Genomic DNA, 17,502 nt, shown 5'->3' on the forward strand with positions numbered 1-17,502 from the left:
ATTTTATACATAAATGTTTGGTCCTAAACACGGATATTGATCTTATAAAGATCTTGTACGTAAATGTTTGATCCTATAGCTGGACATACCCCGCTCAGTATATTTATTATCCCTTAATGTGTATTAAAGAATAAGATCACCCCATTTATGTTATTAGACACATCCCGTGTGCAGTGTTCTGTTTCAGGTGCCGGCAGCTTGTCTGGCAGTGTCTGTGCTGAGCCTCTTGAACCCTATGAAAACCGGACCATGGCCCTCATTCCGAGTTGATCGGTCGCAAGGCGAATTTAGCAGAGTTACACACGCTAAGCCGCCGCCTACTGGGAGTGTATCTTAGCATCTTAAAATTGCGACCGATGTATTCGCAATATTGCGATCACAAACTACTTAGCAGTTTTAGAGTAGCTCCACACTTACTCTGCCTGTGCGATCAGTTCAGTGCTTGTCGTTCCTGGTTTGACGTCACAAACACACCCAGCGTTCGCCCAACCACTCCCCCGTTTCTCCGGCCACTCCTGCGTTTTTTCCGGAAACGGTAGCGTTTTCAGCCACACGCCCATAAAACGCCATGTTTCCGCCCAGTAACACCCATTTCCTGTCAATCACATTACGATCGCCGGAGCGATGAAAAAGCCGTGAGTAAAAATACTATCTTCATAGCAAAGATACTTGGCGCAGTCGCAGTGCGAATATTGCGCATGCGCACTAAGCGGAATTTCACTGCGATGCGATGAAAAATACAGAGCGAACGACTCGGAATGAGGGCCCATGTGTAGCCACTCCGGGATAGTTTGTGTGGTGCGGCTAGCAGTCCCTCCGGCGCTCTCACCGCCGTTGCGCACACACACAGAGCAAGTGACCGGAGCGCTATTTCATTTTTTAATTAGACAACAGCACAATTCAGTAACACATTTCAGCGGTCATGTGAACATCACAGTCTCGTTTCACAAGAGACTTCTTCGTCAGGGCCCTGAGGAAGCAGCATCTTGTGAAACATATATAGACATTTCAGAGACTCTGATAATCACGGTATCCGGACTCCAGGTCGACAACAAAAAGGTCGACACACCTTAGGTCGACACACCTTAGTTCGACATGGACAAAAGGTCGACAGGAACAAGGTCGACATGGAAAAAGGTCGACATGATTTTTTCACGATTTTTTTCTTTTTTGGAACCTTTTCATACTTAACGATCTACGTGGACTACGATTGGAACGGTAACCTGTGCCGAGCGAAGCGGTAGCGGAGCGAAGGCACCATGCGAGGGGACGCGGTGCACTAATTGGGGTTCCCGGTCACTCTACGAAGAAAATGACACCAAAAAAACTCATGTCGACCTTGTTCCTGTCGACCCTTTTTTCCATGTTGACCTTTTGTCCATGTCGACCTAAGGTGTGTCGACCAATTGGTGTCGACCTAAGGTGTGTCGACATTTTTGTTGTCGACCCTGAGTCCCAGACCCGATAATCACATGACCACTGAACACAACCGTACCGTCTACAGTTGCCCAGCTCCTGCCGCACCAAACAAAACACTGACTTCGGGCCAGGAGGCTGCACCAGAATTTCCTGGGAGACCAAAAGCTTTAACTGTTTAGTGCTGATCCTCTAACAACACTAACAACCCAATATATATCCTGTGGATCTACTGTGGACCCCGATGGAGATCTGATGGGATATGATGAAACGACAGCGGATTTGCACCAAACGGTCGAAGCTTTTTTGGCTTTCCAGCATGCAACAGGCCCGTCCATATATCCCCGCCTACTGGCTCAGGTAAATCAGTTGTTTTTCCAAAACTCAAGGCACGAGCATCATAGAGAGCCCTAATCAGGTGAGAAGAACACACATGCACACCCTTCCGTACAAGAAGGAAGAGGTTAGTGAGTAAAAGGATCCTCAAATCAGGAGCGTCAGGGTGGGATCCCTGTTCTTACCATAACGTATATTTCTCCAGCAGGGTCCACAGGTTATCCACAGAATAACATTGGGATGTCCCAAAGCAATATAGTGGTGGGGACGCTCCTGATTGGACAGGAGAATCCTTCGCCCGAATTCAGCGTTCTGAGAAGCAAAGGTATCAAAGGCATAATGTCTAATGAATGTGTTAATGGAAGACCATGTGGCTGCCTTACATATCTGTTTTGCTGAAGCACCACGTTGTGCTGCCCATAATGGACCTACCTTCCGAGTAGAGGTAGAAGAGACATTATCCAGAACAGGGAGGTCAGCTTGAGAATATGCTTCTGAAATCATCGTCCAAAGCCACCTTGCCAGTGTCTGCTTATCAGCAGGCCATCCTCTCTTGTGAAACCCGTAGGGAACAAAGAGAGAATCTGTCTTTCTGATAGCACTGGTATGATCTACGTAGATCCTTAAGACATGGACCACGTCCAATGATGTATCTCCTGCAGAAAGGTCCGGCCCTTGGAAAGCCGGGACTACAATTTCTTTGATAAAGTGGAATTTAGGCACCACCTTAGCAAGATACCCAGATTTAGTTCTGAGAACTGCTCTATCTAGATAAAAAATCAGAAATGGAGGACGACATAACAATTCCCCTAAATCTGAAACTCTTCTAGCTGAAGCCATGGAAAGTAGAAAGAGAACTTTAGCTGTCAACCATTTAAGATTAACCCTTTTGAGTGGTTTAAATGGGGCAACTTGAAGGGCCTTTACAACTAAACTTAGATCCCAAGGCACTGTAGGAGGAACAAAAGGAGGTTGAATGCGCAGCATTCCCTGGAAAAAAAGTGCGCACATCCTGTAGGTTGGCAATTTGCACTCTCAAGGAAGCCACCTTCAAACCTTTATCCATTCCTGCCTGTAAAAATGCTAGGACTCTGGAAACTTACCATATTCGGTGACAAATGCGAGCTGAGGAAGGTTTCCGTGCTCTCAGCATTGTTTGATTTACCTGTTGTGACAATCCTCTTGACTTCAGGATAGAGGTCTCAAGAGCCACGCCGTCAAAGACAGTCGATCCAGGTGTCTGTGATAACAAGGACCTTGAGTCAGTAGATCTGGACGTTGAGGGAGTAGGAATGGAGCATCCATTGACATCCTCTGCAGATCTGTGTACCAATGTCTTCTGGGCCAAGCCGGAGCTATTAGTATCACGGCATCCTTTCCTTGTTTCACCTTTCTCCCCATCCTGGGTAATAAGGCTATTGGTGGATACTATAGGACAGATGAAAGTCCCATCTTACCGACAGGGCATCCAAAAAGATTGCTTTGGGATCCTTTGTTCTTGACCCGTATGCGGGAACTTTGTTGTTCTGACGGGACGCCATGAGATCTATCTCTGGCAACCCTCATCTGTCTAGAAGAACCCCTGGGTGTAGAGCCCATTAGTTTGCAAGAATAGTGTGTCGACTGAGAAAATCCGCTTCCCAGTTTAGGACTCCCGGAAAGAACGCTGCAGACAATGCTGGATGATGAAGTTATGCCCACTTTAACATGTGACTTACCTCCTCCTTTGCTTTCTGGCTGCAAGTTCCTCTCTGATGGTTGAGGTACACTACTGCCATCGCATTGTCCGAGTGGCTCTAAACTGGTTTCCCCTGAAGGATGTCCTTTGCCTGAATAAGTGCCATATATATCGCCCGGAGTTCAAACATATTTATTGGCAGGCAACTTTTTTCCTTGGTCCACTGCCCCTGGAAATAAATCCTTCCTGACACCGCTCCCCAGCCCTGAAGACTGGCATCCGTTGTCAGAATTTCCCAATCTGATATCCAAAAGGGTCTCCCTTTGTCCCTGATGGGATGTCTGTAGTCACCAGGCTAATGACATCCTTACTTCCAGAATAAGGACCATAGTCCGCGTTTTTATTGTCTGATGAAAACCATTCCATTTAGGATCAGATGTTGCAGAGGTCTAAAATGGAACTGAGCATACTCTACCATGTCGAATGTTGACACCATCAATCCCATCCATGTATTGCTGCGTGAATGGATACCTGTGTAGCAGCTCCTGATCCTTGACTGAACTTTGGATATTTTGTTCAGAGGTAAAATTACTCTCTGAGGGCTCGAATCCAATACAGCCCCCAAGTGAGTAATCCTCTGTGACGGAACCAGAGATGATTTCGCCCAATTTATGAGCCAACCGTGCTTCTGCAGACACTCTATTGTCTGTTGCAGATGACACAGAAGCAACTTCTGAGACTGTGCCAGGATTAAAAGATCATCGAGGTGTGGAAAAATTCTTATCCCCTGCTGGTGGAGATAAGCTGCCATTACCACCATAATCTTGGTTAATACTCTTGGGGCTGTGGCCAATCAGATTGGCGGAGCCTGGAATTGAAAATGCTGTTGGAGGATAGCGAACCTGAGATAGCGCTGATGGGACAGGGCTATAGGAACATGTAGGTAAGCTTCCTGGATATCCAGGGACACCATAAAATCCCCTGGCTCCATGGACAAAATGATGGAACGTAAAGTCTCCATATAAAACCGAGTTACCCAAATGTACTTGTTCAGCACTTTTAAATTGAGTATGGGCTGGAACGACCCATTTGGCTTCTGTACTAGAAACAGGTTGGAGTAGAAACCCTGTCCTCGTTGTGCAGGAGGAACTGGAATGATTACTCCTGACTGAAGCAATTTCTGAACAGCCTCTTGCAAAGCCTTGGCCTTCGTCTCTACCAAAGACGGGCTGGTACAAAAAAATCTTTGAGGAGGGTTTTACTTGAAAGCAAACGCATAACCGTGAGATACCGCTTCTTGCACCCAGGCATCTGTGGTAGACTGCTGCCAGATCTGTACAAATTGAAGAAGTCGGCCTGGAATTTTAGGGTTGAATTTGTATGTGGAAGGAAACTTCACTTTCTTGGACTGTGCTTCTGACTCCAAAATACTGTTTAATTCTTTACCAAAAAGAATATCTCCAGTAAAAGGTAAAGACTCCAAAACCTTTTTGGATTCTGAATCAGCTTTTCCTGTATGTAGCCAAACTGCTCTGAGAGCGGCTACTGCTGAAGCTGATACCTGAGAGGCAATTGTACCCATATCGAAGGCTGCTTCTTCCAAAAACATTGCAGCCTGTTTGATATGTGCAACATAGGATTTTTGCTCTCTAGATGCCATTGAAAGATCCCCTTCCAATGCATCGAGCCCAGGCAGCCACTGATTTTGCCATCCAGGCTGAAGCCATGACTAGTCTAATGATTGCCCCAGACAGGGAAAAAATGTTTTTTAGAAAACCATCCACATCATTTAAAGATGTTAAAGGCAGAGGTAATGTAGATTTTTGCCTCTCTCTTTAAACAGTCCCCAGCTGGAAGAGGATAATTGTAATTCCATGTCCTTGAAATTCTAAATTTCTTACTGGGCGTAGCCCAAGCCTCTTCCATAATTTCCGTCAGCTGCTCTGACCCAGGAAACGCATTCTTAACTGTTTTGGGATGTTTAAACACATGTACCTTGGATTTTAACACAGGCTCTGCTGATTCTTCTAAGGATAGAATGGCTTTCATTGCATTAATTAACTCAGATATGTCCACTGAGCTGAGACCTTCTTCCTCATCTTCGTATGCAGAACCAGAGTGTAATGAGTCTTCATCCTCCGACGAATCCTCATTTGAAACATGTGTAGACTGTGAAGATGTTGTTTCATGTCTATGTGATTTACTTACCACTGGCTTTTCAGTCTGTTTCTGTTGAGAGGCTGCTGCTTTCCTTGCTGGTAGTGATAAACTGCAGGTGGAATGCTGTATGTAAGGGTTAATAGTGTAACCTATCCCTGGAACAGAAGTTGGAATTATCCGCTCAGCTACTGTATACTGGATAATGTCTGTGCAAACATAGTCCATGGGGGATCAACTTGCACCTGTGTCTGCCTTGTATTTTTCAAGAGACCTTGGTGAAAGCTAAAAATGTTTGCACACAAACCATCCTGAACCAGATCCTAAGAGGCTAACCCGGCCTTGCACAACAAATATGATATGAGTGTTGGTGCTGCTGTGAGTGTATTTTCCTCACCTTTGCCGCTCTTAGATATGATAAATAATCAAACACTTGCACAGTGTACTACACAATTTGCGACTGTAATCACTTTAAGTTTGTTAAAGTGACATACAATCCGACCCCACCCTGCTTTGCACCAGCATTGAGGATGGGAATAGACAGAAAAACTGACAGAATTATAGTAAAGTCTGCAATCACACTAGTAATCAGTCACAGGTTATACATTAGTATAATAAGCAATATGAGCACATAATCAACTACAAATACATTTCAAGTATGTAGGAGAAACATATTACTGCATTACCTTATATAAGATTTTAACCATATTCAGATGCATAGTAAAAGAAAACAACAGTAATAATTATCAGACTCATATGCATTAGGCACTTATCCAACTATTCGTACTCAAAAGGTAGATAGAGACTTAGTGCTGTATTGCCCGTGCTCAGTAGAGTGGGATACAGGGAGAGTCACCCCGCTTCCAAGACCAATCAATACTTTAGCGAACGCTGAGTGGATCCAGACGCTAATAGTGTACACCACTGCTCCGTGAACCTACAGTGAACAAAGACGCCCAAGTGTACACTGACGCACCAGCCACACAGTCACCAATGCTGCGACTGGGTCCCCTAGATACACAGCGTCTCAGACGGAAGCGGGAAAAACAGTTCACGGCGGGAGACTCGGAGGAAACTGGTCATGAACTGGAGGGGAGGAGCGACCAGGGGAGCGTCTGCTGACATCTTACCCTAGGGATCACAGCCTCATACTACCCGTGGAGCCTAAGGCCTAGCGCTGGTGCACCCTAGATGGCAGCCGCGTCAGCGACTGTTTGGTAGTCTCCTTCCAAAACAGTGCGGCTGTGTCCGCGTTCTCCCTCTAAGTGGAACTGATGCCTTACCTTCTCCCCATGCTCCGGCCACCGCTTGGTAACATCTGCTGGACTGCTAGTATATCCGACACAGATGCCCGCCGAAACAGCACTGTACTCATGGGTAAGTAATGTCACGACCCGGCGGAGAGTTGTTGGAGTTGTAAGACGTTGTTTAGAAAGATCACTCAAGAAAAAAATAGTAAGACAATAAAATAAGAAATCTTAGGGCTGCTAAAACAGCAGTCCTCTTGACCAAGGTCCGACTCCTAGCACACCAAACAAAAAACTGATTTGCCTAAGCCAGGAGGCGGGGATATATGGATGGGCCCGTTGCATGCTGGGAGGCCGAAAAGCTTTGACCGTTTTGTGCAAATCCGCTGTTGCTTCATCATATCCCAATGTTATCCTGTGGATAACCTGTGGATAACCTGTGGACCCTGCAAGAGAAAGGAAGAATTTCCTCCATCTTGTAGTAAGTGGTAAGAAATTTGAATTAAAGAAATATACGCAGATCCAATCAGAGTAGGATAAAAGAGTATAAAAAGTTGTCTAAAAGAAAATAAACAAACAAACACAAAGTGTGCTAAATGGAAACAATTCTAGGTAAAACGGTGACTAAATATTCCTTAAATAACTACTAAAAAAAAATAAAAAGGAGATTGTAAGGCTAGAGCTGAAGCAGTGGGTATGTTGAAGGCGACAAAGGGCCTAATTCAGACCTGATCGCTAGCAAGCAATTTTTGCACTGCTGCGATCAGATAGTCGCCGCCTACAGGATGCATCAAATTAAGAATTCCCTGTTATTAATACACAAAGGTATTGCCTACAGGAGCAATCCATTTCATAAGATTAATGTCAGTATGTAAATTTGTTTTTAGGAAGCACATTATGTAAGAGGATTAAGCATTTTCAGTATTAAACATTGCAGCTAAAATGTGATTACAAAAATACACCTTATTCAATTTCTAATTTCCCTTAACTGTGATGCAGAGAAAGAGAAAACTAATCAGCAGAAGAAGAGAGAAGATGAACTGATCCAGAAGATTCAAAAGCTGGTACAGAAGAGGGACTTCCTTGTAGATGATGCAGAAGTTGAGCGATTAAGGTGAGGTTCTGTGGCTTGCTGGCGGGAAGAGCTGGTCATGCTGTGCCCAGTGGTTGTTCTGTAAGGGATGACGATTTCAGGCTGATGCAGTGTGATAGCGCTTTATCATTTTAGGCATGTAGTGATATTTGCTTTTGATTACTTTGTCTTGCTCTTACTTTTCTATGCAGGAGTTTGCAGAAAAGTAACTAGATAGGGGCCTGATTCAGCATTGTACACAAACCCGATATTTTCACAGTTTAGCAATTATTATCCGACTGCGCAATTATCGTCACACTGTGCATGTGCCGCAATGGTCTTTTAACGACAAGCGAAGAGAAGTTTTATATGCAAAGTGAGGCCTAGACATCGAAATTGAGGAACTGAGGGAATGGGTGGAAATAGAAGGGCAGTAGCGCACGCAGGGGGGTTTTGGTTACCAAGAAATCCCCCCTGATGGGCCAAATTCTTATTTTCAGAGACGGATACAACTGTGTCTCTGTCTCAACACAAACCGCGATCGCAACTGCAACCGCTACCTGTGGCTTTGTATCACTTTCACTAACACACCCGTGGCACTTCCATAACACACCCAGCGACTGGCCAGAACTTTTCCACATTTCTGATACCATTACTATCAATTGCAACTGCACCTTTCTGCGTAGACACCATAGGACGCATACGCGGTAGGAGTAGGAATCTTTGCTCATGCGCAGTTGCATACGTTGTGAACACCAGCCTTGCGCCCACCTCTGAACTATTGTACATAACACCTGTACACAAGTACTGTCTCCACAAAAGCATAACCAACTTATATATTGTTCATTTTCTGCTCCCAGAGAAAAAGAGGAAGACAAGGAGATTGCAGATTTTCTCCGGATCAAATTAAAGCCCCTGGACAAAACCACAAGGCCAGCTACCAGTAAGTGTTTATTGCTCATGCTAAGCACAGAGAAATCCTTCACAAATATGACTGAGTGCATTGCATACTGGGAAATATAGGTTCATGTTTAACTAGTCCATGTTCTGCCCATAACGGTCATGGCAACGTGTAACTTGTGTGTAAAATATCATACATGTTGCAGACATCATTGCCTCTCTTCAAATTTGGTGATTTAATAGACATTTCCATCAAGTCATTGCTTAACTTACCAGCCAGTCTTTCTCTCACTCATCTCTTACTGCACAGGTTGTGTTGTCAATTTTGACAGTAACAGATGATATTTGAAGTGAGTCTAACAGCAGAAACATTGGGGTATTTGTGGGATTACTTTACATATTTTTAGTAAATATTATAGTAAAACTATGCCTCTAACCCAAAAGTGCAGTAGGAAATTCATCAACTCTAACAAGCCGTATCGCCTGCCGCTTTCTCTACCAATGCACCGATTATGCCCTTCACTTCCTGCTTATCAGAAGTAACCCTTTTGTACTGTAGTCAGTCATTCTCCTGAAGTCCTATACGTTGATACTGCTGGAGGAATCAGGGTCTACAGTAAAATGTGAAGGCGTTACGTGGGCATAGCAATCACTAACTCCGCTGCATCATTAGTTACCCATATGATATTCCCTTAACTGGAAGCAGCTACTCACTCTTATCCCTTTCACATTGCCAAAATAACCTGGGTCCATTGACCTAGGAATCCAACCCTGGTAGGAAGCAGAGTTGGACACGGGATGGTGGCAGTGTGAACGGGTGACCTGGGTAATCAGACTGAGGGTCCTGTTTATAGAATAGGAAGAGCTGGATACCCCAGGCGCAGGCAAAATAGTTAATACTGTACCCATGTGCAGTGTAAAGTCAACCCGGGAATAACCCGGGTCAGAGCCACTGTGTGAACAGGTTGGAACCATGTTCCAAATCCCGGGTTGGATCACTTTTACAACTTATTTGACTTATTTGCACTTTTTTCACTAAATGAATAGAACAGATAACATGCTTGTTACATGTCATCATATACCATACCCACCATAGTCATACACCCTTGCACTATGGTATATACAGTAGTTATATAATGTAAGACCAGGTCATTCTCAGGCCATGTTTTAGATAATGCATAGAGTACCTAGAACAGCTGCAGGTTATTATTTACAGTTTTTAATTGGCTCATTATTACTTTATTAAACTATATCAGAAGATTTCAGTAGCACCATACTTTAAATGGATTTAGGGCCTAATTCAGACCTGAACGCTCCTCTGTGTTTTTACAGAGGTTTGCGATCAGATAGCTGCCGCCCATAGAGAGTGAAAATCCGCCCCGTGCAAGTGTGCGAATGCATGCGTATGCCGTGCGACAGCGGACATCTGCAAATCCATTCGCAACTCACTCACCATCTAATGATTTTTCCAGTCTGTGCGTAGCCCAGGATTTACTCCTACAGTGCGATACAAACAGGTGATCGGGGCTGGAGCTGACGTCACACACCCGCCATGAAAATGCTTGGGAATGCCTGGGTTTTACCTGACACTCCCAGAAAACATCCAGTTACCACCCCCAAACGCCTGCTTCCTGTCAATCAACGTGCATATGCCTAGCGATCGAAATGTTCACACAATTCTTTTGCAGTTTGGCCTTGTGTCCGTGAATTGCGATATGTTCGATAATCTCCCGTCATGTGAAATCGCACAACAGTGATCAGGTCTGAATAAGGCCCTTAATCGTCAAATACAAAATACATTATTGTGAAGAGGTTTTACGGAGCTTCTGGGTTAGGATGCTAAATAAGGCCCTAGCACCCATTTTTTGGCACACTTGATTGTAAAATATAGGAATGGTGGAAAGTTGCATTTTCATGTAAAATATATTTTACATAATGGCTTCAAATTCGAAAAATGAATATATACAATAGTCCTGACTCATGCAATTTTACAGGGTTATTTGTGAATGTTATTAGTGTTTTTATTTCTCCACTATCTCTAACCCTTATACTTCCCCCTCCCCCTAGTGCCTAACCTCCCCATTTACTGCCTAACCATAACCTTCTCCACCTGCAGCCTAACCGTAACCTCTCCACCTGCAGCCTAACCGAAACCTCTCCACCCGCAGCCTAACCATAACTTTCCCCTTCCCGCAGCCTAACCATAACTTTCCCCAACATAGTGCTGTTGACAGTTTGACCATGTTGACATTCTAATGTCAACGTTGTGGTGTCGACATTTTGACTGTCAACCATGTGACTGGATACCTTTTTTTTTATTTATTTTTTTTATAAACTTGTATTTTATCATGGCGTTAATAGCTACAACTTCTTAAATGTTGCAGGTGCCATTCCCGAAAAGAAAATGGAACTCCCACCAACGAAACCTTCTATAACAAAAACAGGAATGGCCATCCTCAAAGATTGCTGCGGGACCACCCAGTGCAGCGTCATGTAACCCACAGCCTCTGTATAGTCACATGAAGGCTCCTACGCAATGATGGGTTCCTTAACAGAGGGATCAGTGCACCCAGAATCCTGCTACCAAGAACTGTACGTGCTGTAGATATTACAGTGACGCATTTATACAATAGTGTATCAATAGTGAATCCCTCGCTGTCGCATGGATCACTCAATGAGCATGTTTAAGAGGAGAGTGTATGTACCAAGATACCTTACATATATATGTATACAGGGTGGCCAGCAAATAGTACTGATTTGTACGAGTGATTACTTAGTAGAAATAGCAGTCTGTGTTCTGGTCTCCTATGGGAAATTAACATGCTGTATGAAGTATGACTGTGAGTAACCAATACCAGTGACCTGCCTAAGGCCCAGACAACTTGTGTCTTTTGCGATATTTAAAATGCTGTTTATCTGCCAGGATGACATGACAGGAACGAGGTACATTCCACATCTCAAAACAAATGGTAACACAAAATATTATCCAACAGGGTAAATAAATCACAAATCAAGTATTTCTTTTTACTGCCTTACAATTTCATTCTACAACCCCCTGGAAAGTATAAAAGCTTAGTAAATATGCTATAGCACATACAGTACTGAAGCAGTCCAACAGACATGTAATATATCTGACTTGCTCTAGACCAGTCATGAACAACCTGTGGCATGAGGTCTGCATGCGTCCCTTGACCTCCTTATGGGGGAAGTGTATCAAACCTTGGAGATAGATAAAGCGGAGTCATTGCCGAAGTCATTTTAAAGGCTGTGCTAGATAAATAACAGTTAGAAAGCCATTGGGTGCTTTGTTCAACTTCTCTACTTTATCTCTCTCCAAGTCTTGATACATCTCTCCCCTTATGCTGCACTCTGGTGAGCGCTCCAGAGAGAGCCACCACCCCGGTGCTGTTTATTGTTTTTCTCTTTCTCAGTGATATTTCTGTACCTTTTATTTTTCTGCACCCAATACTGGGGAGAGGGTTGAGAATTACTCACCGGTGCGGGACTAGACGCAGACATGCCTGTGACAGGCAGCCTGACAGCCAATCAAATTAGCTGCCATGCATCTGTTTTTGCAGAGAAGTGGCCGCAGGGCTCTCAGTCTCGATAATGTAATCATTATTATCACAAGACTGCCACTAAGCGCTTTTATGACTCGATGCTCCAATTCTACTCTGACAGGCAGACTGAGCCACAATTTCTAGACCAGGTAAGTATATTTTTTTTATGGATCGCCACACTTCATCATTATTAAAGTTATTATACTCCATAGTATGGAATACGCCAACATGTTCAGACAATGAATCTAGCAATGTTTTGTTTTGTTTCTTTTAATAGAAAGTAATGGAATTATAGTTATTTAAATCCCTACTGAAAAAACAAATGTCTTGGTGTCTATTGTATTTTAGAGAGTTCTCTATAATTTATTATCATTCCCAAAGTCAAAGCCAGACTGGGACTTTTAAGCAAACTTTTGCATGCAAAGCACACAAGTCCACATTTATTTACATGTCTGAAGCAAAAAAAAAAAAAAAAAAATCCCCTAAAATAAATGGCCTACTGTAGGGAGCACATTCTGTACGAGCCTCGGGATCTCAGGATTGCATCTGTTTGATGTCACCGCCACCTACAAAGTGGGAGTCAAATGGAGAGAGCACAGTAACACTGCAGGGAGATGTGTTGTGATGGTGTTGCTGCAGATGTGAGGAAATGTGTTGCTATAGGGGAATGTTGTTGCTACAGGGGGAAAAAAAGAGTGTGTTGCTACAGGGAAAAAGGGAACTTATTGCTAGGGGGAAATGAGAATGTGTTACTACAAGGGAAAGGAGCATGTGTTGCTACAGTGTAAAAGAGAGTATGTTGCTACAGGGAAAAAGGGAATGTGTTGCTACGGTGTAAAATAGAGTGTGTTGCGACGGGAAAGAGGAATGTGTTGAGACATGGGAGAGGGGAATGTGTTGCTAGAGGGGAAAGGGGACCTTGTTGCTACAGGAGAAAGAAGAATGTGAGAGTGTGTTACTACAGGGGAAAGGGGAATGTGTTGCTACTGCGGAGGCCACATCCCTGGAAGCAGGGCATCCTGCTTTGGACCATTGTACACACTTGTCTCCATAGGAACCTTTTAACATTGCTGCAAGGACTTTTCCACTACTAAATTATATGGGGGAGATTTAGCAAAGTTTGGAGAGAGATATAAAGTGGAGAGCGGTAAAGTACCAACTACTCAGCTTTTGACATTTTACAGGCTATGCTAGTAAAATTACAGGTGCTGATTGGGTGGTACTTTTTCTCTCCAAGCATTGATGAATCTCCCCTTATATATTTGACAAGTTTTAAGTAAGTAGAGTTTTATTGTGGCCCCGTCAATGAGTATGATCTCCGTTGTTCACCCCTGCTCTAGATTGATGAAAACAAAGGTCTAATGGAATTGCGTGGGCTACAGCAAATTTCTGATATCTTTCCCATACTGTGACATAAGCCTGTAAGTTTAAAATGCAAGTGGTAATGTTATTTACGTAATTGTTTTATATTACACCATCCATTGCATGTATAATACCATGGTCACTAATATGCTCATATAAATTCTTACTTATTACCCACTGCGGAACCAGAAGTGTTCAGTCTACAAGTTCCTTCCATCCTACTGAGGCTACCTATGTACTGATTCTTTTCTAGATAATTGTGTTCTTGTAATATGCATATGCACTAAATCTAGAATGAGCAGGCACAATACTGTGAAATTTAAAAAGAAATAGTAGAAAAATGTCTGTACGGACATTTGTGCAAATCACCACTCCCACCTTCTGTAAAATAAAATTGCTTTGACACACCTTATTCTCAAAAATGGAAGGACAAAATGTTGGAAAATATTTATAAGTAAAATAATAATAATAATAATAATAATAATAATAATAATATAGTTTTTAACGCCAATTTCTGAAAAATAATTTTGCTACTAGATGGTTACAAGATACACTAGACTTACGTCATCAATGTCCTGTGCATTTTAAAGCACATGAAACACCCAAAATACACAGGCCCACAACATGATTTAATCCATGGTGCTCGTTGTAGTGCTTTGTGTTGCTTGTATGTTCTGTTGCCGAGTGCTAATTCTACATTCTTGGCTTTGGCTGAAAATCTTAATTGGAATGCTACATAAAACATGCAAAACATGAAAGTACATGCATATAAATGTACTGTATTTTGTCATAATTATGTCAAATGCACTAAAATGTTAGTATGCTCTTTACCATAAAAGGCTTGCTGTATATTGTAGTTATCGCCCAACTAAAATAGTCAAATTGGTCATATCGGTTTGGTATCGAAATACCGGCTGTAGGAATCCCCATGGATCCCGGTAAGTATTTTAACCCTAACCCTTCACCTGACTCACCCCTCTCACAAGCCCAACCCTAACCATCCCAGCTCGCAGCCTAACCCTAACCGAACCCCTAGTGCCTAACCCTAACCCAAAAACTAACCCTAAAACATCCGTTAGCATTGTGAGCGTCGGGATCCCGACTGCCAGGATCTGACTACATCCCATCATATCATGTGTTTGAGAAGATGCCGGTATTTTGACAAATACCATGGAAAACAACATAACAATGGGTGATATTGCCTTCAGTCAATTTTCTATTTGTTTCAACAACAAAAAAAAAATGTAAGCTTAAATACATTTCATTACTCCACTGAAGAGAATATGGGACACAATGTATTTTACCAAGTCTGTGTAAAATAAAGAATATAAAAAAATCCAGCAATTTGTTGAATTTGTTAAGTATTTTCCTTGCATATTAAAAAATCACTGTATGTGAAAACAGTAGAATATGTATGTCTTAGGACGTATTATACTGTGAATTACAGCTTGTAAGTAAATAAATTATTGTATCTTTGTGGCTTTCAAAATATAGTTGTAATTTCAATTTACACATTGATATTTCATCTCTAATACTTAAATGATGTTAAACAAAATAAAACAAGATGATCTTTTTTTTTTCCCCCAATATGTCTTTATTAAGTTTTGCAAACATACAAAAGTAAATGCATGCAATACAACTCAATTCTGAATACGGGTTATGGCCCATGAAAGAAGAACAGTAGAACATTCAAATCAAGCTGAACCAAGTGGTCTGAAAGATATTTTCTTGTACAATTCAATTATAGTGCAGGGCCTGTCAAAAATATCAGCCTGTGTTATCCCATAAACACAAACACTATTATAGAAAAAAAGAGACAAGACATACAGGGGGAGGAAAAGACAAATGAACATCGGGTATAGGGTCAAGAGGATCTTTTTGTGTTCACCTATTAAGTAGAAAAAAATTATTTTTATGTATTGTATCATTTTAGGATTAATTTAGGAGTTCTAGGCTTTACAGAAGAAAAGTGGGTATAGGCCAAGCAATTAGGGGAGACCTGTTAAAATAACAGACCAGTCATGTTATATGTTACTGTTTCATAATGCTTGCCAGTTTGTAAAAACTACAAGTCTCAGCATGGTAGCACTTCTTATTATGTTTAGAATTAGTTTGCAGAACAAACCCCACATATATACTCTATTTTGTGTGCATGTATGTGCACTTGAAGACCGATACTCCTTCACTCTGGGCTTACACCCCTCCCACCTGTCCTTGGGTGTTTTGATTAGTATGGGTCCTTGCCTTTTCAGTCTGCTTATTGAAATAGGTACTATTTCTGTATACTGTATACTGTAAATTTATACTGTATAAATTTACATGTCAGTGTTAGCAATGGGTTTGGGGCGCAGGGTTCCCTGGGTTGGTGTGGCTGGGCTGCTTTGGGGCATCATTATTGTAACACTTTTCAGCACTTAAAAAGTGCTACATTAATACAAATACCATTTAACGCTTTAGTTGCTACATCTCACCTATGTAACACAATTGGCCTGTTATTAATGTAATACTTTGTAACATTTACACTGCTACTTGGGGCAGTTGGGATGTGCTGGCCTGGGGGGTCCCGTGTTCTGAACTTGAAGCTTAGGAATGTTAGGGATGCACCTGATCACAGTAAGCGGGACCAATTTTTTGCGCAAAAATAATACCTGGAACCTCAATTTTACTCTATGTTAAATATCAGAGTTTATTATAATTTCTCTTACGTCCTAGAGGATGCTGGGGACTCCAAAAGGACCATGGGGGTATAGACGGGATCCGCAGGAGCTTGGGCACACTAAAAAGACTTTGACTGGGTGTGAACTGGCTCCTCCCTCTATGCCCCTCCCCCAGACCTCAGTTAGACTTTGTGCCCAGGAGTGACTGGACACACACTAGGGGAGCTCTACCGAGTTTCTCTAGAAAGACTTTTGTTAGGTTTTTTTATTTTCAGGGAGACCTGCTGGCTACAGGCTCCCTGCATCGTGGGACTGAGGGGAGAGAAGTCAGACCTACTTCTTCTTAGTTAAGGGCTCTGCTTCTTAGGCTACTGGACACTATTAGCTGCAGAGGGTTCGATCACTTGGTTCGCCTAGCTGCTTGTTCCCGGAGCCACGCCGTCACCCCCCTCACAGAAGCCAGAAGAAAGAAGCCGGGTGAGTATGTGAAGATCAGAAGACTTCAGTGACGGCAGAAGACTTCAGTAACAGAGGTACAGCGCAGCGTTCGCGCTGTGCTCCATGCTCCCACACACCAACGGCACTCACAGGGTGCAGGGCGCTAGGGGGGAGCGCCCTGGGCAGCAGTTACTGGGGCCAATAGGACTGGCTAAAGGCATATTCGGTGCCCGGGCACCGTATATAATACCCCCGCCAGTATAAAAATTTCAAATTTGAGCAGGACTGAAGCGCACAGCTCACCAGCGCCATTTTTTTCTTCTCTCCACAGCCGCTGCAGAGATGCTGGCCCGGGCCTCCAAGCGCCTCACAAGTAAAAGGGAGCAAAACGGGGGGGGGGGGGGGGTTCTTATTATTAACAGTGCTACTATCATATATTATAGTTGTGTGGTATATGGGCGATGGGGTGTGAGCTGGCATACTCCCTCTGTGTTTCTCTCTCCAGGCTTCCCTGTAGGCTGTCCCCTTTATTTGGCCAGTGTGAGTGTGGGGGTGTCGGTACTACGTGTCGGCATATCTGAGGCTGAGTGTTCCTCCCTGGAGGGAGTTACTGGGGGCGCAGAAAAGGAGCTGGAAATGGCTCTGTCGGCTGATTGGGTTACTATGTTAAGTACACTTA

At 43.1% G+C, this 17,502-nt stretch overlaps 1 protein-coding gene across 2 annotated transcripts in view; it reads left to right on the forward strand.

The window, feature by feature from the left end:
- The window catches only part of BMERB1 (bMERB domain containing 1), a 501,937-nt gene extending 486,635 nt beyond the window's left edge, over positions 1 to 15,302 (forward strand). For both annotated transcript variants that reach the window (XM_063934360.1, XM_063934361.1), the window contains exons 4-6: positions 7,834 to 7,948; positions 8,767 to 8,849; positions 11,191 to 15,302. In XM_063934360.1, the coding sequence (XP_063790430.1) occupies positions 7,834 to 7,948; positions 8,767 to 8,849; positions 11,191 to 11,303 (311 nt within the window). In that variant the 3' untranslated portion in view covers positions 11,304 to 15,302. The remainder of the gene's footprint in view (positions 1 to 7,833; positions 7,949 to 8,766; positions 8,850 to 11,190) is intronic.
- The last annotated feature ends 2,200 nt before the right edge of the window (positions 15,303 to 17,502 follow it).

The sequence above is a fragment of the Pseudophryne corroboree genome, chromosome 7 (assembly GCF_028390025.1).
Source record: "Pseudophryne corroboree isolate aPseCor3 chromosome 7, aPseCor3.hap2, whole genome shotgun sequence".
Taxonomy (NCBI): domain Eukaryota; kingdom Metazoa; phylum Chordata; class Amphibia; order Anura; family Myobatrachidae; genus Pseudophryne; species Pseudophryne corroboree.